The sequence below is a fragment of the Quercus suber genome, unplaced genomic scaffold, assembly GCF_002906115.3.
Source record: "Quercus suber isolate HL8 unplaced genomic scaffold, Cork oak 2.0 scaffold_886, whole genome shotgun sequence".
Taxonomy (NCBI): Eukaryota; Viridiplantae; Streptophyta; class Magnoliopsida; order Fagales; family Fagaceae; genus Quercus; species Quercus suber.
Genome location: NW_027070313.1, coordinates 152,931 through 174,373, shown reverse-complemented (window position 1 = coordinate 174,373; position 21,443 = coordinate 152,931). Strand labels below are relative to the sequence as shown.

Here is a 21,443-nt window from a genome sequence, read left to right as displayed (position 1 = left end):
TAGAATTTCTTTTTTCATTGCATTTCCTTCTCTAAGGATTTTTCTTGTATACATTCTGAGAATGAGCACAGCCATTTCTAATACCTTTTACTCATTTATTATGCGGTGGAACCTCACCAAGGCAGGGCCCTTTGGACCCACCCTTTGGGGAGTAAACCACAGATACACAACCCCACCTGCTAAAACCGTGTATCAAGTAATCCACGGGAACTCCTAATGGGGATTGAGCCCAGAATGTTGGCTCTACAGCTCATTCCGAGCCTCCAACCACTAGGCTGCCATTTCTAACACTTTTAAACAGAATCTCTTAGTAACAGTAGAGATTCAAACAAAACAAACTTGTCCTAACAAGAATTTTCACATATCAAATTCACTTCCAATTGATCTTGAAAAGTCTAAACTACCTAATAATCAGGCTGAAAACATTATAATTAAGCATAAATATACTATCACAGTCNATTTAAAATTAAAAAAATTCAAACAAATTTTTCTTCTACTGAATCAGATACTGCTACAATATTCAGATGTTTACACACTACCACTCTGTTTGGTTGCCGAGAAAATGGAAGGAAAAAAAAAAAAAAAAAACACGATCCAATAGCTATCTCACACAATACATAAACAAAAAACCCCCCAAAGTCAAACTAAAGCTTCGTTGACCGATCATAGCACTTTCTAGGGTCCGAAATACTCAACGATTCGTAAAGGGGGGGGGGGGGAGGGGAGGGTATTCTCTTCCATAGTAACTTGATTGATACACCAGATAAGGCTCCTTAATCAGGAGAAAATTTCCATGATATGTTATATTAGATTACAATGAGAACAGCTGAAACAAGTGAAAGGCTCAACGTATCCACATGCCAATGAGCTTTAGCTCAAATGGAACTTCCTCCCCTTATAAGAGCAAGGTGAAGGGTGAGGCCGTGGGCTAAAAACTCGTTTGTAACTTACCAATTAAAAAAAATAAAAAATAAAAAAATTTAACCACATTAACATATGATCATAGGGCTAATAGGAGATTGAAAAGATGGCAAGTGCCTAAGACTAGGGTTTCCATGTTTGGAATATTTTATGCATTCTTAGATGTCAATTATCAACTATATGCTGCCACCACATACAATATTTCACGGTACAGGAATGGGAATTTAAATCAAGATTGGGAAACCTTATCGTTCCTCTGTGATATGTTAGATGCATATGGTTTAAAGCAATACTACTATTCGCCTCTACCTTGCTTCTTTTTTTCTTTTTTTTTTGGAAAATTTGTTTCAGAAAGTTTCATTTTGTACATAGTGTATGAACGTCTTCCCTTTCATATCTGATTTGTGCTAATTTCAATTAATTGCATGCAGCTGGTGGTTTGGGTCATGGAGTGGCCCATGCTGTGTTTTTCTGTCTCAGCCTCTTAACACCAGCATTTGGTCCTGCTACATTTTTTGTTGACAGGTGCTCTCAGATACCATTTTTTCTTGTCTCTGGTGAGTTGAGTATTTTTATTAGTTTTCTCATATACTTCCATATTCCTGAACCCTAGGATTAGCCTAGGAATTATATAAGTGGACTTTTTTATCACTTAATATTCATTGTGACTCAATGGTAGTTGGTGGATGTTCTGAAAAGTTTTTTGTTTCACGGAGAGTATTTGTCTAACAACCATTGCTTTTATTTGTTGCAGCAATCATTGCTCTTGCATTTGTTACAATTCACACTTTCTCCATGGTCATTGCATTTAATGGATACGCAGAAGGGAACAAAGTGGACCAACTTTTTGTTCCTGTAGTTCATCTTGCTGCAGGATTGGTGGTGAGAACCTTTTATTTACAAATCCATTTCATATGTCTTATAACAGTTCTATATTCAAAGCACTGGTAACTATCTATTTTTCTCAAAGTACAAATCAGTCTTGAGGCAGCAACCCTTGAGCTTCTATGATTAGATTTACACAAGATTACCCATAATGGACCCTGAAATCGGAAAATTCAGAGAAGAATTAGCCATTGGTGCCACATTCTGGGTCCAAGTGGCTTAACTTGATTAGTTCTAGTAATTATTTATTGCAATGGGTTCATATTGATATCATTTTCAAAACCTAATTATATATTTTTAATTATTAAGTTTTTCAAAACCTAAGAGGTCAAACCTTGGTGCAATGGGTTGATGGCAAGTGCCCTGCACCTAAGAAATGATGAATCTCGGGTTCAAGTTTGGGAATCAATCTTTTCTAAAATAGTTATAAGGTTGGTTATCAACCACTTCTCCCATACTACGTAGAAGTAGGTGCTTTGTGCACTGGGTCCAGGTACAAAATTTAAAGTTTTTTAAGACCTAAGGCCTGTTTGGTTTGAGCAAAAAAGGGGTGTATTCTGTATTCATTTTCAGTTTTTTTGTGGTACCCACCACTAAAAAACTTGTTTGGCTTTGTATTTGTATTTAGTTTTCATTTTTAGTATCCAAAAAAAATAAGATTTGAATACAAAAACTTAATATAACTTTTTGGTGTTTTCATTTTCTTGAAAATGAATGCAGTGGCATTTTCGTAAAAAAACCAAATCTGTGGGTCCAACTATCATTGACTTGTCACATCAAAGAACTCTCTCTCTCTCTCTCTTGATCGGACCCATGGCCGATGCTCTGTCTCAGTTCAGTGGATCTTGCAATTTCTTGAGCAAAATCAGATCAGACCATGGTTGATGATCCAATTTTCTAGCGAATTCCTTCTGGGTGTAGTGTTTGATTTGGGGTTTGTTTGTGGGTTAGTTTTATTGAAATGTTGTGGTGGATGTTTGGTTTGAAGGCATATAAGATGGAGGATTTGAAGTGTTTAGGGGTGAGTTTACCAAAATTTGTTTAGGGGTTGAGTTTACTGAAATCTGATCTTGGATTCATGGTTATATGTTGTTTGTTTTAGGCATATCTACTTTGATTGGGGCTGGTTTGTAGGAGATAAGTAGTTTTTAGCGGGTGTGAATAATGTGATAACTGCTAAAAGGGTTTGTATCCGTTGGTGGTTGTCAGGAACCAAAAAAAAAAAAAGGAAAAATGTGAAGGGGAAGACAAAGCAGAAATGATGCCAAACAAAAAGATAGTTGGAAACAAAAAATGAGTACAAAATTTGAGTATAGAAAATGAAAATAAAAAATGAATACAATCTCAATACAAACCAAACAGGCCCTAAATATCTTCATGTCAATTGTAATTATTGCTGTTTTTCCCAGTTATTAAAAAATTGCTGTTTTGCCTACTCTGTCAACATGATCTAATGATCAAGCAACTGCTAGGAGTTGACTATATTGTGGGTCAGGTATGCTTTGGAGTTGGAAAACCTGATAAAATGATTTTGCCATTCATGTAGTTGGCTTGAACTTTGCTTCATGCATCAAAGTAAAGTTAAACCTTGAATGTGCTACAAAAGAGAGAAAACTACATATTAAATTGCTTTATTATTTTAGTAGTCAGGGATTTGGAATTTATAATAGTCTTATAGGTAGTGGTAACAGTACGATGTGGCTTTAAATTTCCCTGCCTGCTACTGATCATTCTTGAATCATTTAAGTAGGATTTGGAATTGTAAAAGTTATTATCTTGGAAGTGGTTGCTATAGTTTGGAGATAATATGCTAATTCCTGATTATATTGCTTGAAATTGGGTTACCATCACAAAACTTTGAACCATCTATGGGATTTGGAAAATCTTTCTCCAATACTTGATAGAGTAAATTGTTTTCTGGCTGTTACTGCTGGAATTGATCTTATTAATGTTTTGGCTTTTACTCAGACACTGGTAAATTTTGCATCTGGAGGTTGCATTGTCAGCATCCCTCTTCTCTATTTCATTGCAATCTTGACCTTGATTCACTGTGGGAAGATGGTGTGGAGAAGATTGAAAGAGCATCAAAGCACACAGGGAAACTCATAGTAGCTAGTAACAAAGTCTCGTTGTTGCTCAATTCAGTAGTAGAGTTATGTACTGATCAAAGTTTCCTCTGTATAAAATTGTAATGACTTTTCCATATATTAGCTCTCCTCTCTCTTCCCCCCCTCCAAAAAAAAAGGGGAAAAAAATAAGTGCTAACTTAGAATATCCAAAACAACAGTAGTTGCTTGTGTATGTGTTACTTGAAGAAATATTAGTAGTCATGTCTACTGTGCCTGTGGCATTCACAGGTAAATTCTGAAATGAATCAAATGCCTATATGCATTTTGTTTTCTCTCTTTTTCATGTTTGATTCTTATTATCCAATTCAGCCCTAACTCAAAAGGTATCTCCTAGTATAAACCATTTTATACTAAGACAAAAAAGTTATAGGGTGAGTTTGGTTCAGCTTTTTGATACTGTGCTTTTTGAAAAAATGGCAGTATTAAAAAGTGCAACATCAAACTAGGCTTTTTTTAAAAAACAATTACTAATTATTATCCCTCTAAATGAAATTAGCAATGGAATCACAAAGAACCACCATCTCAAAGCTCTGTTAAAGTTCTCATGTTCAGCTCATAATTGCTGCTTGCTTCCCTATTATGTTGTCCAGTAGGAATTGAATCTAGATTGGCACCTTTGAAACTCCTATCATCCCTATCATTTAGTCTAACAAAATTATGAAGAACCCTTGAAGCAGAGATGATAGGTATTTGGATATGAAATGGAAAAGATGGCATGTTTTTGATAATTCTCTATATATTCCTCCACACCTCAAAAGTGCGTTCAATCAAACATCGAAGAGATGAGTAAGCATGATTAAAACAAATGGTTAAAACTGGGTTTTTAAGAAAAAATTTGTGGGCAATTTGGAAGATGGATTCACTTTCCAACTGTAATATTTATAATGTGATTGTGATGTTTTGCAACTACAGCTCCCTAGCTGCCACACGATAACACAGGTGTGTATTTGGAAAAGTTAGTTCTTTATGACTCGTATTTGCAATAATTTACCAAACACGTGGGTTGGGTTTTGGGTTGAAAAAAGTGCGTTTTAACCCCTTAAAGTGGAACAGAGCTGACATTAAGCCAAGATATAGTTAACAAGTTTTATGCCAAGATATGGTTGGGTTAGTAAAGTCTCGTCCTTTCCATAAGAGGTCTAGGTTTGAACATTTCCTGCATCAAAATTCATAAAAAATGAAAAATAATAATAATAATCTATGCCCGTAATTATAACCCATGTGCTAATGTCCAGTAGTAATGAATATTTTATATGACTCGACTTGTAAAGTCCAATAAAAGAGTAGAATAAGGTATTGACACCCAAATCTACCTAGACAGTTTTCTTTCCTGTGTGATGTCAAAGAACAAACTCTGCTCCTACACTACTTACAGAACCAAAATTGGTGCTCATCCATCTAAATCTCAATTATGCCCCTTTTAAGCAAACTATGTGCCCAATTGAGTATTGACATTGTCACAGTATGAAATAATCATTTAACTGTAAAAAACTTTAGTAGTGAAGTTTTTGCTATTTAAACTTTAACTGAAAAATCCTTCAACATTTTGCAAGGCTAGCTTCGATCCAATTTGAGATCTAACATGACAAATTTAAGTGAGTAGTTTTAATATTTAAATAAAATTTTAAATTATTGTGTAGAAAAATAGTTTACAAAAAATTTAAGTGGCTTTTAATAGAGATTAAGTGGCTATTGTTATTAATTTATTGTGTTGGAAACTAATTTATAAAAATTGAAGTTTCAATTTCATTCTCTACTATTTCATCAATGGTAAAGGATCTCTCTCTCTCTCTCTCTCTCTCTCTCTCTCTCTCTCATATGTATATATGAGAGATTCATTTTGGGCCTTTTCTAAGAGTATTCACATTGGGTGATGTAAAACCCATAAAAATGCAAAATTGATAATACTATTCACAAAAATGCACAAAACACCTTTATTTGCTAGGCATATTGTAAAAAAAATTACAATTTACTACAGTGCTTATGTAAATATACAAGCAATGCAGCAAGTGGCAAAAATTTTTAATTCCTCTTTTATTCTCTCTCTCCTCTCCTGTCTAACTATCTCAGTTCTCTCTCAAGCTCTAATTTTTTTTTTCTTCACAGTTCTCTCTCTCACTAGGTTGCAGCATGGTGGCTGTGAGACTTAGTGAGTGGGATTTGTGAGTTGATGCATGGATCTTGGCATAAGTCGCGACATCTGTGGGTTGTGGCGTAATGGCAATGGGTCCCAGTAAGTGGGTTGCAATGGTCTCATATCGGTGGTGGTTGCGGGTTAGGGTTACAGTGGTTGATGGGTTTTGGTTGCATGGTTGTGTTTTGAGGGCAATGATCTAGGCATAGGCTAAGGCTGTTGGCTTTAGATTACAGTGGTTGGTTTGTGTTGGGTTTGCAATTTGGATTGTGGTTGGTCAACATTGTTTTGATTTGTGTAGGGTTTGCTTAGGTTTTATGATGAATTGATTAGGATTTGTAAGGGGTTGAAGTGGTGGTTAGGCAGTGTTGGGTTGATTTCTCTATGAAAATGGGGAAAAAAAATCAATGAGAAAGAAAAAAAGATTATTTTAATATTTATGATGAATTGATTAGGATTTGTAAGGGGTTGAAGTGGTGGTTAGGCAGTGTTGGGTTGATTTCTCTATGAAAATGGGGAAAAAAAATCAATGAGAAAGAAAAAAAGATTATTTTAATATTGATGTTTCTCAAAATAAAGAATGAGAAGTAAAATGTGTCGTAAAACTGATTATATAAAATAGGTAAAATGGTATTTTGCAAGTTAAAACTTTTATTTTTACATAACCAAATGTGAATGCTATTTGATTGAGTTCAAACAATTATTTGAATATTGACACATTATCATCACAAATCTAACCCCATAATCAGATTCGCAAAATTGCTTTTCCATATTCAACTCTTCTAGCCATAACCAAATAATATGACACAAAATACAGATGATGAAGAAGAACAAAGTAACAATATTATTTAACTTTGAAATTAGTAAATCTTTTGATTTACAGTTTTGACAAGGAACAAATTTTTGTCAAAGTAAGAGGGAAAGTAAAAATTACAGAAGGCATGGCAGCAAAATAAAAATGAACATAATTCCCCATTTGGACACCGTAATTACTAAACAAACCCTTTCCTCCTCCCACATCCACCACCAAAAAAAAAAAAAAAAAAAAAAGAGGAGAAAAGGAATATTTGTGATCTATATTATACAAATTAACAAATATTATCTCAAAACCTGTAATGAAGTGTACTGACTATTTTTCTGCAATTCTGTATATCCTGTTCACTTGAGAAAGAATTTCCAAACATCTCTATCGGCAGTCTCTTTGACCAAATGTGCTCCAAAAACGCCTTCATCATCTACCAGATTTTTCAGGTGCCGTGCTCCGCTGTTGAAGCCCACATAATTCTTCTTTGTGGCTAAGTACACTACTCCATATGGAGGCCTGACACACTAGTTATCCAAAGCAAATAAGTAAAAAATGAGTTGGATGAAGCTCAGTTTGACATGCTACAAAATGTACAAGTTAACAACACAAGTAATTTCACTCGGAAGCATAAAATATGTAGCACAATTTCTGGTAACAGGGTCTCATTACACATACAATAAATCTAGATTCCAATTATGTACATATCTAGATGCCACTGGCACTACCTCCAAATTTATTTATTTGGGATTTGTTCAAATGTCACCTAAGTTGATAAAGCTTCCAAATCCCATAACAAGATGTGAGATGGCATATGAGATGCATCAGTTATTAAAACTAATCCATTGAACAATGTCCAGATGACTGAAAAACATATACACTACTCCTCAGAATGCTCCAACCTCATATGAGTAATTTGTCAAGGATAGCCTGACAAACCATATCAATCATGCCACTATGGTCAAGATTAGAATCTTGTATGTTGATTTAACATAATATAACCAAATGAATCATAAGAGACAAAGAAACTTACTTTTTTCATCAGTGCATATAGCTTCTTCAAAGAGGTGGAAGAGTATGGGATGTCTGTCATCAAAATAACATCATAACCACCCTCGCACTGATCGTTCTCATTAGCCCTTTCCCATGCCCGGCTTCCTGAAAGCTTCCTTGATCGCCTAGAGGTGGATTCCTGCCCTGTGATGCTTCCATCTAGGCTACTACATCCATCCATGAAATCCTCCTCGGAGAAGCTCAGGCTCATCCCTGGCGTTGCTTCACACCCTTCACTCTTCACAACAGACAGGACAGTGGGGAGCTCATCCCAGTCCCCAGCAAAAAAGTGGACTGATGGGGCCAGAGTTTGTCTTGAAGGTGTCAGAGGGCTCTCTGGATGTCTACTCTGCTTGTCCCGAGCTTGCTCCAGATTGGCAAGGACATTTGGTATGGTTGTGCATCTTATAGTTTCTGCATTGAGGTCTTGAAAATGCACTGTGCAAGCTCCCTGTGCAAGAATGAATCAGATATAGGGTAAGTATATTATTCAAGAACCAAATTCACTTGTGTTCATCTGTATCGAGCATCTAGTTTATGCACTTTTGTCTCTTTCATTTTGCTAAATAAAATTTTGGGAAAATTACACAAAACCCTTGTGGTTTCTCCATAAAACACAGAACCCCCTTGAAGTTTGAGTGTAAGAGTTAACCCCCCGAAGGCTTTTTGGGAATAAAACAGAGCCCAAGGTTTTTTTTTTTTTTTTTTTTTTTTTAATGTGAAAATTTAGAGCTGCATTTTCACATAAAACAATATCACAAGGGGATTTAGTGTTACACTCAAACCACAAGGGGGTTCCATGTTTTAGGAAAAACCACAGGGTATTTTTGTATAATTTTCACTAAAATTTTTTATTTCAGGTTTTCTACATGATGCAAATATATTTGACAACGTGTTAGCTTTAAATGGTACATTCAGAAATGATGCATCTCATATTTGACGTGTAGGCAAACAGGAATTATGAAATATACAGAATTAAATCACACCAATAAGGATAATTCCAATTCAACAATGATTTAAGCCAACAAATTTGAAACCTACTCAATACAAAAGGGCTACTGTGCTTTTATAAAAATTCAATTAAAAGAGGATATCTTTAATTATAAATAAAAGTGGATATCTTCTAAAAGCATTCAAATTTGTATGTGTTACATTTTGCACAGATGACTTCTAAATATATAAATAAATATATATAAAAAAATAAAAAAACCAACTTGACCAGACAGGGCCATCTACAATATGTCCTCTGCATATAACTACAGACCATCTGAAAGATTTTGAATTAATTGAAGATAGTTCCAAATTCCATTGGTTTACAACAACTGATATTTATATATTATTATTAATGTAACACATGCAAGATGTTCATGCTTTCATGTAATTCCCAATTACAAATTATCCCCATACGAAATCAGCAAATGCCCTATGTATTTAGAGATTAGGAGAGAGAAAGAACAACTAAAATAAGTCATCGTATTCACACTTCTAGGTAGATGTATAACACAAGAATCACCAAAAGTAAAGAAGCCAAGGCTCAATCAATTAATAGGATTTACCTTCAAGCATGCAAAAATCCCTGGAAGTCCATAACTGCTACCAAGCTGTAAAAATCACCACGCAAACAAATTAACTCTCAAAATGTTCATAATAACCAACAAATGGAGTAATTGACTATCAACTCTAATTTCTTCACATGGGAAAACTAGTCACAGGAGCACATGAGCGAGAAAGTTATCACCACCCAACATTCTTAAATGTGCAAAGAAAAACCCAAGAAAAAATAGTAATTGATAGAATCAACAAGCTTAATAACATCAAAATGAGATCGGAAAGGATTGAAAGTAATAAATTGAAGCATGAAGTAGCAAGTAAAATCTCTTTGACTCAATTACCTCAAGTACCCTTTTGCCTCTGAAGCTTAATTGTCCATCACGAATCTCATGCTTGAGGACATTAACAAGATCAATAGAGCTGTCCCAAGATTTCAAATATCCTACAAAAGTAAGAGTTTTTTAGCTTTAATTTCAATCATTTGACATATCCAATCATGTGTAGAGAACAAGATTACTAAAGCATGACTTAGTAATTCTAAAGCCTAATCAGTGGCAGATTTGAATTGGACAACTCAACATAAAATAAAGGAAAAATTTGAGCCCCAAACTGGTTTGGAGCTATCTTTCTCCAACCCATTATATGACTATTGAAGAGACCATTCATGTATAGTTTTCGTCATGACTTTTTTAATGAGTCATGTGACCTGTTAAAATATACACATAGATAGTCTTATAAATCGCCATGTAGTGGATTGGAAGAGATTCCTCCAAACTAGTTTGAAGCTAATCTTTGTCCTAAAATAAATAATGAAATGTCAGGTACCTACCATCAGATTTTGAAGATATTATATCCAAACCATTGAAGCCAATGATATCAGCAACACTAACTCTTCCCTGTTAGAGATTGTAAAAGGCATCAATCAGGTTTATTAAACAGACTGTTCTACAAACAATCTATGCAGAAGACATGCTCTGATGTTGTCATTTTATTCCATGGAGAGGTAAAGTTAATACATTGAACTCAACCCACCAACCTCCAATGCCCCCTATGCTCCCCTCAAGTCTGCAGCCCCCCACCCCCCCAAAAACAAAAAAAAAAAAAATTTTGGAAATAGGTTAGGTAAGGCAGTCAGTGGGTTTTGAACTCATGACCTTTGCCTCCATCCACTCTAGTGGGAAGAGGAAGTCCAAACATCCTTCCCCCAGGTCTTGGGAGACAACAGAAAAAACCCAACATATACTGTCTTTCAGTACATGTCTCAAACCTACAGCTTATATCCCAGCAGGCACCTTCTACTCATATCAGAATCCTGATTACATTAACATCTCTCTCTCTCTCTCTCTCTCTCTCTCTCGGTGGGTCTCAAACACAGAAATTAAGGGAATGATCTCAGCCCGGTCCAGTTGCAATAAATGGAAAAGAATCAATTACCAAACAACCAACCAACTGCAATTATCTTTCATGAAGAATATTACTTGTACAAACAAGAGAAAATATAAATGCTGACAAGCACAACTGCAAAAATAAGGATTTGGCATACCTTGAACAAATTGATCCCTTGCAAATCTACATTCTCTCCAGCATACTTGTAGGGGTGAGCTGTCTGCAGAGTAGAAAGAGGAGACTGTTAGTGTTCTGAACACAATTTCTAACTCCGTGTCTCACAACAAAATCTTCAGCTGAACTATATCACAATATTGTGGTGAATAATTCTTCCTTCGGCTGTCACTTTTAGATTGTGACTGTTAATGTTGTGGATAGGGGATATACCTTTGATGGAAGAATCTCAACAGCTGGCGAAGGGAGATGCAGATCTCTCTCAGAAATGGAGGACACGCTGTGAGTTCCCCGGTCATGGGGCACTAACCCAGGCAAACACTGTGCAAGCAATGCTGGTGCACGCATCTTACTTGACCTTTGGCAAACTATTTTTGGGAAGAACAACCTGAAATTACCAACACTTCAAATCAAAATGCAAAGCACTCTTTAAGGAATTCTACATTACAAGCTTAAAAACCACCACCAAAAAAAAAAAAAACAACCCCTACAAACACAAAACCAAAAATCAGCTGAAATTCCAATTCTCTGCTGTTTTTTTGTTTTTTAAGTTCCAGTTGTCCACTGTTCAAACCTCATTAGATTATGATGATGCAACAAACATGAAATATGATAATCAGAAACCGTTTCGACAAAATTACAGGCCTAAATGATTACAGGCTTAAATGATCATTGAACGTAGGCTCTCAGATCATTTAGGCCTACTAATACTACAAGAATGAAATATTTGAAGGGGGAGGGAAAGGAAAAGGAAAAGGAAAAAACAAAAACAAAAACAAAAAACAAAAGTAAAATTATAATAACAGTAACAATATTTAACATTAGACACAAACCAACAGCATATTCATGACCAATTTCTTTTATAATATCTTCAAGACCATCCCATTAGCAAAATGCATAAACAAAAATCAAACATGACAAAAAGTAAAAAATAATTCCCAAAATGGTATCTTCAACATTCAAATACATCTGACCCATATGTTCTATTACATCCCAGAACAAAATCCACAAATAGAAAAGGTCAATCATAATACAATTACAAAGCACCAAGACGAATTCAGAAAGAAAAAAAAAACAAAACAAAAACCCAGTAAAATTAGGCAAAAGAACAAGCACTTGAACTGATTATACAAACAAATCCCACAAAATACAACCCTTCAAAATTCACAAAACCACATGATAACTTGAATTATGTAGAAAAATAAGACCAACCCATTTCTTCTTTCACATCCAAAATCAAAACCCAGATAGCAAAATTAAATACAACTCCATTAGAAACTCCAAAAAGACATAAATTTGCTAAGCAAAGAAAGCAAAAGCCTTACCAACAAAGTCAATGCCTTTGATCAACAAAGAATCCAAGAAAGACCCTTTTTAAAAACAATCTCGAAAGACGAAATGAGCTTCCAAAGTTTGAAATTTCGGAGCAAAAGAGATCGTTTCCACCGAGTCAAACAAGCAGAAATACCAAAACCCTGTTTTTAAAAAAGGAAAGAAGCTTAAACAGAGAGAGAACAAGGAAGCTTCGGTTCAGACCTGAACTGTTACAAGTTACAACCTGAGACAAAATACCGAAAATGCCCCATGTCGGTTTTGAACTGTAAGCACTAAAGTGTGGGTAAAGGTTTTGGTTTTGGTTTTGGTAGAGTGGCGTTTTACGTAAATATGGAATGAGGACAAGGGTGAATTTCGAGAGTCCCAGTTCTTCGCTTATTTAGAGTCCTCGTGAAAAGGAAGAAGGAAAGCGGCGAGTTGGTCGGCTGTCGTTTTTGCCTTCCCACGTGTAACCCGGGGCCTATCTACTGTTGACACGTGTACCGTGCAGGTTAAGAAATTTCTGATTTACAAAAAAAAAAAAAAAAAAAAATTAGATGCCCTCCAAAATAGAATGATTGTTATTGTATTTATCATTGAGCTAACGTGCTAGATTTTTGGTTTAGGCTCTATTTAGGAGTAAAATTTAAATAGGTTGTTTAGATTGAAGGGAGAGTAGAGTCCGGCCAACTCTTCTCTAGTCTATTTTCCTTTTCTCTCCCTCAATCCAGTTAACAACAATAACAATAAATTTTAGATTTCATACAATGCACACCTGTATGTATCATATAATTCATGAGCATTAGACTTTGTTTAGGTGTAAAATTTAAATACAGTACGTTAATGGCTTGTATGGATTAAAGGGGGTAGAGTTCAGCTAACTTTTTTCTAATCCATTCTCCCTTTCTCCCTCTCTCCCTCTCAATCCAATTAATAACGGTAACAATAAATTTCAGATTTTGCGCTACAATACAATTGATACAATACTTACTGTATAATTCATGAGCACTTTCAATACACACTTACTTACGATATATACCTTTACATAACTATAAGATATCTTTTTGTTTAGGTATTTTCCATTTTCTTCTTAAAAAAAGTATTTTCCATTAACAATATCACCATTATGAATTTATAGCTTAAATAGATCATTTTTTAATTATAGGGTTTAATTTGAAACTTCTAAAACCATCCCAAACTATAGAATTTAAAATATAATCTACCATAACTATTAAAAATTGATGGAACTAAAAATATACCTAGGATTGGAGAAATACTCTTCCAAATAAATTGTCATTGATGATGAATTTTGGATGTTATAGTCATATATGGCTGCTGTGATTATTATTTTTTTCATGTGTTTCATGTAAGATTTAGAAAAATAGCTTTGACTTCAACCTGACGAGGAAGTTTTACCACCAATTCCACGCATGTTTTGGAAAATTGGTGGAAAGTGGAAAAAATTTGTTATTGAGTTGAAACTTGAAAGTTGAAACATTGAATTTATATTTTTCTGTTCTATTTTTCATTTTTCTTATTTCTTTGCTGACGAAACCTTTGATTTAGTTCTTGATCTTAGTAGGTTATATGCCAAGAAAAAGATGGACTGCGAATTCAGATTCAGGTCATTTGGCAACATTGAGAAAATTCAAGGAAAAAGAACTCAATTAAAAATTGAACAATTATTTTTGCCAAATGTTCAAAAAAAGATGGCAAGATATATGGCTGCGTTAGTGTCATCTATTACAATGATCATACACAAAACTCTTATATCAAAATATTGTGACATGATGCTGACACAAAAAAGATAGCCTTTTCTTTACATACTTTCAAAGTCAAAATTTCTACCTTAACTCAGTGTATTATCTGTTCTTCAGGGTTTCATTAAGTCAATTGTATCTCTCTCTCTCTCCACACTAGATTGCTTCTTTGCAATCGGCTTCACAAACACCTTCCTCTTCATATATTCAAATCAAATACCAACAAAAATCATACAAACCCATGAACACTTATACAAACTATTGAAGTCTAGACTCTAGAACTCATTTGGTTCCTCTAAAAATGGAAGAAACAAATCAGAAATAGAATATTGATTCAAACAAAACTCCTGAATCATACTCCAATACAGTTAATTGACTTATCTTCTCATCTCTCTCTCTCTCTCTCAAAAAAATTTTTTTTTTGAAATTTAAAAAATTAAAAAAAGTTTACGAGCTAGTAATGAGGTATTGTAGCTTTTGGAAAGTTTGGCTAACCATAAGCTAACTTGATTACACAATTTAACTGAAATCATGTTTTCAACTGACACGGCGCATTTGCTTTGTACACATCAATGTGTAATAAGTAGTGCTCTTTTTTAAATACACACTTTAACAAACTCTCTATTTTTTCTTTATTCATTTAAGTATTCTATTTTTTTTTTCATTATTATTACTATTGGTGGAGGAATTAAAAAAATTGAAAGAAATTATTTAGCAACGCTAAAGTACCTCAACAATTGTGTTGAAGTACTGTAGTTTTGCAATATTTTGTTGAGAGATTGTTGACCTTGTTGGAGACCCAAAAAGAGGGTCGGCTAACCAAAATTTGGAAAAAGAACTTTGATGAGCTCTAAAATAGGGGGCAATTAAATTCAAGTGTGATCAACTAGTGACTTTCTCGCTTAAACTGTGCTAATGTAGGATCTATTGTCAAAAATCACAGTTGTAGACTTGTAGTATTGTCTAATCTTTCTCATGATGGTTTAAATCCTCCTTGTTCCATCTGTTGTCACAATTATTAAAAAGAAAAATGTAGGAACTATTTGAGTTGTTTGATACAATTGTCATTCACCATGCATGTGTCATTATGACACCATGTGAACACTTACACATATGTTTTTGAACCAGAATCTAAAAATCTCATGGTCGAGTATGGTGGATGATCATTGTGTGCTATATGTTTTAGAACCAGTATCTAAATCCCATTGGGGCCAATTCCTAAAGAATTCTTCTTTGGGGAAGAAGCTAATTATTTTTGTTCTAGACCCACCTAAAAGCTAGTTAATGGTTTCACTTTTGCAAAACATTTTACTCGCAGCATTGTTGTTTGATGTTATTTAGAAGGTGAAAAAAAATGGTTTTTTGTTCAATAAACGTCCAATTGATCCTATTAATATGTCAGAGAGTGCTTAGAGCTTTTGCTAGCTTCTCAAAGCCTAGAGAGCAAACCGTGATGGTTTACAATTAGGCCTAGGTGGGGAGTGCCCTCCTGATGATTGGATCAAACTCAATGTAGGTGCTACCTAAGAATATTAGAGAGCTTGTATGACAACTCTAGCAAGAAACTAAAGTGGCTTGTTGATTTATGCGACGTTTGCTAAAGCTTTGGCAATTAGAATGACTGTAAAGTTTGCACTTTGCCTTGAAGGAACAATATTTTGAAGGCTTCTGAGAATGCTAGCCGGGAGTTTGCAAAGATAGTTGAAGACATTCTTGGTTTAGTTCCATCCTATTTTTCCACAAAGTTTGTTTTGATTACCAAGGATAGAAATAGGGTGGATTACTCTTTAAACAGATGGGTATTTTTTGTTATTATATTTTTTAATGATAAGATAGGATTGAACTTATGATATCTAGTTTATGATAATTATTTTTTTATGATATCAGCCAAAACACCAATTAATTTTTGGAATAGATAGGTTTCAAACTCAAGTTTTTTAGTCGAGAATAAACGGCTTTAACCAATTAAGCTAATTGGACTATTGGAACCCACAAATAGATGGATATTTTATTGAAATGTGAATGGTGTGTTATGGCCTTCGTCTTTTCCTTTGAGGGAGGATAATCCTAGTTAAGGTTTATTCTATGTTTGTTAGATTTCATTGGATTTTTATTCATAAAATAAAAAATAAAAAAGAAAAGAAAAGTGAATGCACAAAAGATATGGGCCTGACGAGTGGATGTACTCATTCATGCTCTTGAAATAAGTTAAATTAATGTCAAATTTTCAAATTAATCAAGTCACCAAATAGCTGTGAAAATATTAATTAATATACTTTACGAATTTTGGTTCACTTGGATGACATGATTTAATAGGGCCACCAAGTGACTCCTTTGCTCATCAACTGCAATATTTCTTGATTAAAAAAGCACTAGAAATAACTCTTCCTTATCTAGGTTGGGTAAGATTGGGACAACAGAGCACTGTAAGATAAAACTTTATAAAGACCCCTATAGTTATTCTTTTTTCTTTTTCTTTTTCTTTTGCTGAAATCATATAGCTATATTTACTAACTATTAACAATAGTCAAGAGTCTTTTTACTCTATGGCACTTCTGGCTCTCCCCATAGAGGAAAATTTTGGGCTCAAACATTGGGGACAATTTTCCACAACTCGAAAATAATGATAGCTATTATTATTTACTAACAGCAAAACAGACATTTACGAAGAAGAATTCTTTAGGAAAGGAAAATCCACCTCAGGCATCACCTAATGTGAAATGTGATAACTTGAACCATTGAATTTCTTGATAGTTTTCTATGCATTTAGGTCAAAAAAAGAATTTGGTTGATCACCAATGACTGACCAATCTGGTCCATACAAGGGGCAGGTCAACCAAAACATAACTAATTTTTTTTATACAAATTGAGTAGTGGATCCTTACCTAATTATCTAAGCAAGTAAAAAGCTCAACATAAATATTTCTTAAAGGGTTAAGTAATAGTCCAATGGTAGCGACACGTTTTTGTGGTGCTTAATGTCTGTGATCGTAAAAAAAATTCTTAGTATTGGGTATGTCCAAGAGGTAATTCTGCTAACTAGCATTAGCAAACCTGTCAGATTATCTTCAAGTTCTACATTCATTTGGATTGTTCTTTGGCCAGAAGTAGAGGCACTCTTAAAGATACTTATCAGGCATTGCAACCAATGAATGATCAGCAATATTACAAACCCAAATATTACGATTCCCAGACATCCACCATAATATAGCAAATAAGTACAGAAATTTTTCGAAAAAGTCCTGTATTAATCCAAATAATTACAGAATTACAAAAATGATAAAACACCCCTATTTTATAAACATGCATATATCATTACACAGACAAAATTCAGCCCAAGTGTTTCCCTGAGAATTGTCATGAGAAACTCAAAGATCTGCATTTGCTGGAAAGCTAGAGACACTTTGTTAGTTTGTTTATTTTCTTCCAACTCTGTTTGAGCTGTCAAAGACAGGTTGGGGCAGGAACTCAATATAAAACCATTTAGAGGGTCTCATTGGAACAAATTTAGATTTATTACAAAATGTCTGAAGAATAAAACTTGGCTAACAATTCCAAGGGAAAATTTAGGAATAGATGAAAGTAAAGAATCAGAAGCAAACACATAAAAAGTACTTTCCATTAAAATTGTGCAGAAATTTCAGCAATTAGACTAACTGCAATTAGAACAAAAAAACTGATCTCAAATTCACAATTTTGAAAGCAGCACCAAGCATGTCTAAATTGCTTAAACATTTATGAGACTTCTTTCAAGTAACAGAAATTGCATATCTTCCTATATCATATTTGTATATCTGGCTAACACTATGAAACCTACTAGAAAAAAAAATAAATATCTGGAGTAAAATTAGTAGGCTGAAATGGAACACATCCTCTAAAAAGTAGATTAGGATTTGGTCAGGTCCTCTTATCTCTATCAGAACAAAATTGTGCTCGAATTAACGTAGCAACTCATCCAGTGAGAAAACATCTCCATCAAATCCAGAATCAATTCCCTCATGCCCATCAAATTCATCGAGGCCCAACAATGTCTCAATTGGAAGTTCTTCATCCAATGCAAAATCTTCTTTTCCCATTGAAAGCTTATCCTTCGATGCAAAAACTTCCTTTGAGAAATTATTATCTTCACCAACGAATTTCTGAACAGGCAGTTTCCTATCTTTTGGTTCTATAATGTCGTCTTTCATTTCTAAGGGCACAATTTTCGCTGATCTTTTTGTTGACTTGCTCAACCTTGAGGGTACAGTATTGATCCTGTGGACATCTTTGTTGTTTTCTTCTTGCTTCAACTCCATACTCCTTGAAGGTATTGATCCTGAGCTGAACACAAGCCTTTTCCTACACCCTTCTTTGGGTGCCACTTTTTTCCTTGGGAATTTTACAATAACAGAGTTGGAAGGAGTTAGTATATCCTTTCGGGGTGATGGGCAAAACCATTTCCAAGATTCCCCAGAACTCCAATCAAATTTGCATTTGTATGGCCAGAAAAGTGGTTCATCAGCATTGAAATCTTCTGAAGTAGCTTCTGAAACATGATCAGATGAAGTACTATATGCTGATTTTTGATATCCTAAGTCAGTGAACGAAGAAACACTAGAACTAGATGGTGGAACTTCAGAACACCAACTGTTCTTAAACGATGGGCTAGGAAAACCAGATAGGAAGTAATCCAACTCCAGATTATTATCTGAAATCAAATTCGAATCTTCACCATCAAGATTCATCAAAGAGACTGAGTAAATAACAGAGTTGGAAGGAGTTAGTATATCCTTTCGAGGTGATGGGCAAAACCATTTCCAAGATTCCCCAGAACTCCAATCAAATTTACATTTGTATGGCCAGAAAAGTGGTTCATCAGCATTGAAATCTTCTGAAGTAGCTTCTGAAACATGCTCAGATGAAGTACTATATGCTGATTTTTGATATCCTAAGTCAGTGAACGAAGAAACACTAGAACTAGATGACGGAACTTCAGAACACCAACTGTTCTTAAACGACGGGCTAGGAAAACCAGATAGGAAGTAATCCAACTCCAGATTATTATCTGAAATCAAATTCGAATCTTCACCATCAAGATTCATCAAAGAGACTGAGTAACTTGTTTTTTCCAAATCTAAAATTTGAGAAGAAGAATCAGGCTTGGTGCCAAAAGGACTTGAAGGGTTGTCACAACTTTTGGAGTTCTCACAGGACTGACACACAGCATTCTCAGAATGTCTCACAGTGGACTCATTTGCATTTGCATCACTTGCCGTTGAGCTCAATAGCCCTGTAACTACATTTACTTCATTCAAATTGTTCTGAAAAGTCTTCTCTGCGTCTGGAATGATATTCTCAAGAGCTGAAGATGCCTCTTCCTTAGGTTTTCTCGCAGACTCGTTAAAGGGAGTTAATTCATTAACTAAATTTGCCAACAATGACAACCTTGAACCTAAAAACTCATCACTAGAAGGATTAAATAAACTAGACAGTCTGTATTCTTCAAAAAACGATGAAGGGGTTGTGCAATCTGATGACAACCACGTATACGTGCTATCATCAGAACATTTTTCCTCACCAAACTGCATATCAAGATCAATCTCTTCTTCTATTGATGATTGGAGAAAAGCAGCAGCAGACTCCTTTCTGGACTTACATATAGGACCCATATTTTTAAGTTTTGATCTAATTGTTTCATGTTGAGAGCCAGTTGATCTTAGTCTAGCAAGCTCATCCTCCCTGGTATTCTTCTTTGAGGACAAAGGGTTCACACTCTTCATAATACCACTAGAGCTTTCTCTTCCAGTGAATCTCTTGCTGTTGGAGTAATGGTCACTGTTTCATTGTGTTAACCGATCACAAGTCAGGACAAGCAACAAGAGAGAGAGGCAGAGATAAAAAAAAATAAGAGAAAACTCTGGGAAATCCAATGAGACCAACTACAACAGAAGAATTCCAAACAGAGTAAAAAAATATAGCGTTTCCAAGGGAAAAGGAGGACTCAGCTGAGTTGAATAAATTAAGTCACTTATGGCCAATGAAATCTAGCTCAAATTGTGCCCTTTCCTTATATGAGCAAAATAGAGTGTAAGGTCTTGGATTCAAAATCCATCAGTTAGCTTACCAATAAAAAATAAACAATCACTTGTGGAAGAACAAAAGAGATGATTTGGTCTAAAAATGTTTCTAAGGGAATTAAAAGTCCTCAAGTCCTCAAGTCCACAAGAAGGTTGTCATGACTAAAGAAAAGAAGAGTATGCTTAATTTGCGCATTTGAAGTTGAGAAAATGTCAATCATTGAAATGTCACTACACTAAAATGCAGATATGAGTGAAAACTATTTTTTTGAGGTCAATGTTACAAAATGCTTGATGGGTCCATTAACTTTATCCTATAATTTCTTATTAAAACCAAATGAATCAAATATGGCATAGCAAAAAATCAACAATGCTGCTACAACAAAATATATTTCACAATTTTTTTAATATTTGAGGCATCAGATTATGATTAGTGCAAGATCACTTTCACTCGAGATCACCACTGACATCATTATTATTATACACCAATTATCACCATTGACATTATTATTATTATACACCAATTATAATTTCCTACTTCAGTAGTTGTAAAAAAAGGTATGAAATTTGTTATATAGCTAGACTTATTTGGCTAAAAATAATTATGAAAAAGCTTTGGCAGTTAAGATAGTAAAGTCTTGATGACGTGCACATACCATCAATTTTCTAAAAATTCCAAAGAATTTGACATGAGGATCACAAAATAAGGATGGAAGCATAGGATCTATGCAAGAAATGTAACAAAATCAGGCATCAAAATACTTTTCTTGTGCTTTAAATTAAAATTATTTATGGAGTGACCGGCTTTCTCTAATAAAAAACATTCTTAAAACTATTTTAAGACTGTACCTGTTTCTGTCTCAATGTGCATTGTCTAAGTCCATAAGGTCTTATGCTACATATATAATTGGACCCCTAAAAAAGTGGTCTTCCACAACATTAAACAATAAAGACATGGAAACCAAACATAAAAAGTATCTTTAGTAATTGTTTTCCCCTTTTTTTCTCTCTAAATAATTTGGCACCAAAATCTTAGGCTTACATGAAAAACAAGTGATTTCTCTGCTAATATATAGACAAATAGATTTGTGTCTCTTTGACATCCCGCTTTGAAATTGCATTTTTTTTTTCAAAGTACAACATTTTCAAACCTTATTTTCTTGACATAAATTTTTTTTATAAAACAGCTTGTTTTTAGAAAGCGTGTGTTTTGATTTTTGAAAAAATTTCATAAAAATATTATACCAAACACATATATTTTTGCATTTAAGTACTCAA

General features: G+C 34.4%; 3 protein-coding genes across 4 annotated transcripts; 1 reads left to right on the top strand and 2 right to left on the bottom strand.

Moving 5' to 3' along the window:
• The first annotated feature begins 857 nt into the window (after positions 1 to 857).
• On the top strand, positions 858 to 4,207 carry LOC111995199 (gamma-secretase subunit APH1-like). The gene is made up of 4 exons (XM_065768099.1): positions 858 to 915; positions 1,353 to 1,478; positions 1,676 to 1,803; positions 3,775 to 4,207. The coding sequence occupies exons 1-4, from the start codon at positions 858 to 860 to the stop codon at positions 3,913 to 3,915; spliced, it is 453 nt and encodes a 150-aa protein (XP_065624171.1). The 3' UTR covers positions 3,916 to 4,207.
• Positions 4,208 to 6,890: 2,683 nt separating this feature from the next.
• Positions 6,891 to 12,753, bottom strand: LOC111995192 (uncharacterized). Of its 2 annotated transcripts, none has more exons than XM_024027102.2 (8): positions 12,361 to 12,753; positions 11,249 to 11,423; positions 11,019 to 11,081; positions 10,305 to 10,371; positions 9,817 to 9,917; positions 9,481 to 9,525; positions 7,905 to 8,375; positions 6,891 to 7,398 (listed from the first exon to the last, which is right to left on the bottom strand). In XM_024027102.2, the coding sequence occupies exons 2-8, from the start codon at positions 11,381 to 11,383 to the stop codon at positions 7,228 to 7,230; spliced, it is 1,053 nt and encodes a 350-aa protein (XP_023882870.1). In that variant the 5' UTR covers positions 11,384 to 11,423; positions 12,361 to 12,753; the 3' UTR covers positions 6,891 to 7,227. The 2 variants fall into 2 exon arrangements, with proteins under 2 accessions (XP_023882870.1, XP_065624164.1); XM_065768092.1 differs by lacking the exon at positions 12,361 to 12,753 and adding an exon at positions 12,248 to 12,272.
• A 4,954-nt stretch (positions 12,754 to 17,707) lies between these two features.
• On the bottom strand, positions 17,708 to 20,094 carry LOC136065219 (uncharacterized). Its single transcript, XM_065768102.1, has one exon. The coding sequence runs from the start codon at positions 19,866 to 19,868 to the stop codon at positions 18,048 to 18,050; it is 1,821 nt and encodes a 606-aa protein (XP_065624174.1). The 5' UTR covers positions 19,869 to 20,094; the 3' UTR covers positions 17,708 to 18,047.
• Between the last annotated feature and the right edge of the window lie 1,349 nt (positions 20,095 to 21,443).

Excerpts from the sequence above, each read along its gene's own strand:
- LOC111995199 (XM_065768099.1), top strand. The coding sequence starts at position 858 with ATGCCAATGAGCTTTAGCTCAAATGGAACTTCCTCCCCTTATAAGAGC. Across the intron at positions 916-1,352 it reads TTATAAGAGCAAGGTGAAGG|CTGGTGGTTTGGGTCATGGA; the intron begins GTGAGGCCGTGG and ends AATTGCATGCAG. Across the intron at positions 1,804-3,774 it reads ATCTTGCTGCAGGATTGGTG|ACACTGGTAAATTTTGCATC; the intron begins GTGAGAACCTTT and ends GCTTTTACTCAG.
- LOC111995192 (XM_024027102.2), bottom strand. The coding sequence starts at position 11,383 with ATGCGTGCACCAGCATTGCTTGCACAGTGTTTGCCTGGGTTAGTGCCC. Across the intron at positions 11,082-11,248 it reads TTGAGATTCTTCCATCAAAG|ACAGCTCACCCCTACAAGTA; the intron begins GTATATCCCCTA and ends TCTACTCTGCAG. Across the intron at positions 8,376-9,480 it reads GGATTTTTGCATGCTTGAAG|GGAGCTTGCACAGTGCATTT; the intron begins GTAAATCCTATT and ends ATTCTTGCACAG.
- LOC136065219 (XM_065768102.1), bottom strand. The coding sequence starts at position 19,868 with ATGAAGAGTGTGAACCCTTTGTCCTCAAAGAAGAATACCAGGGAGGAT.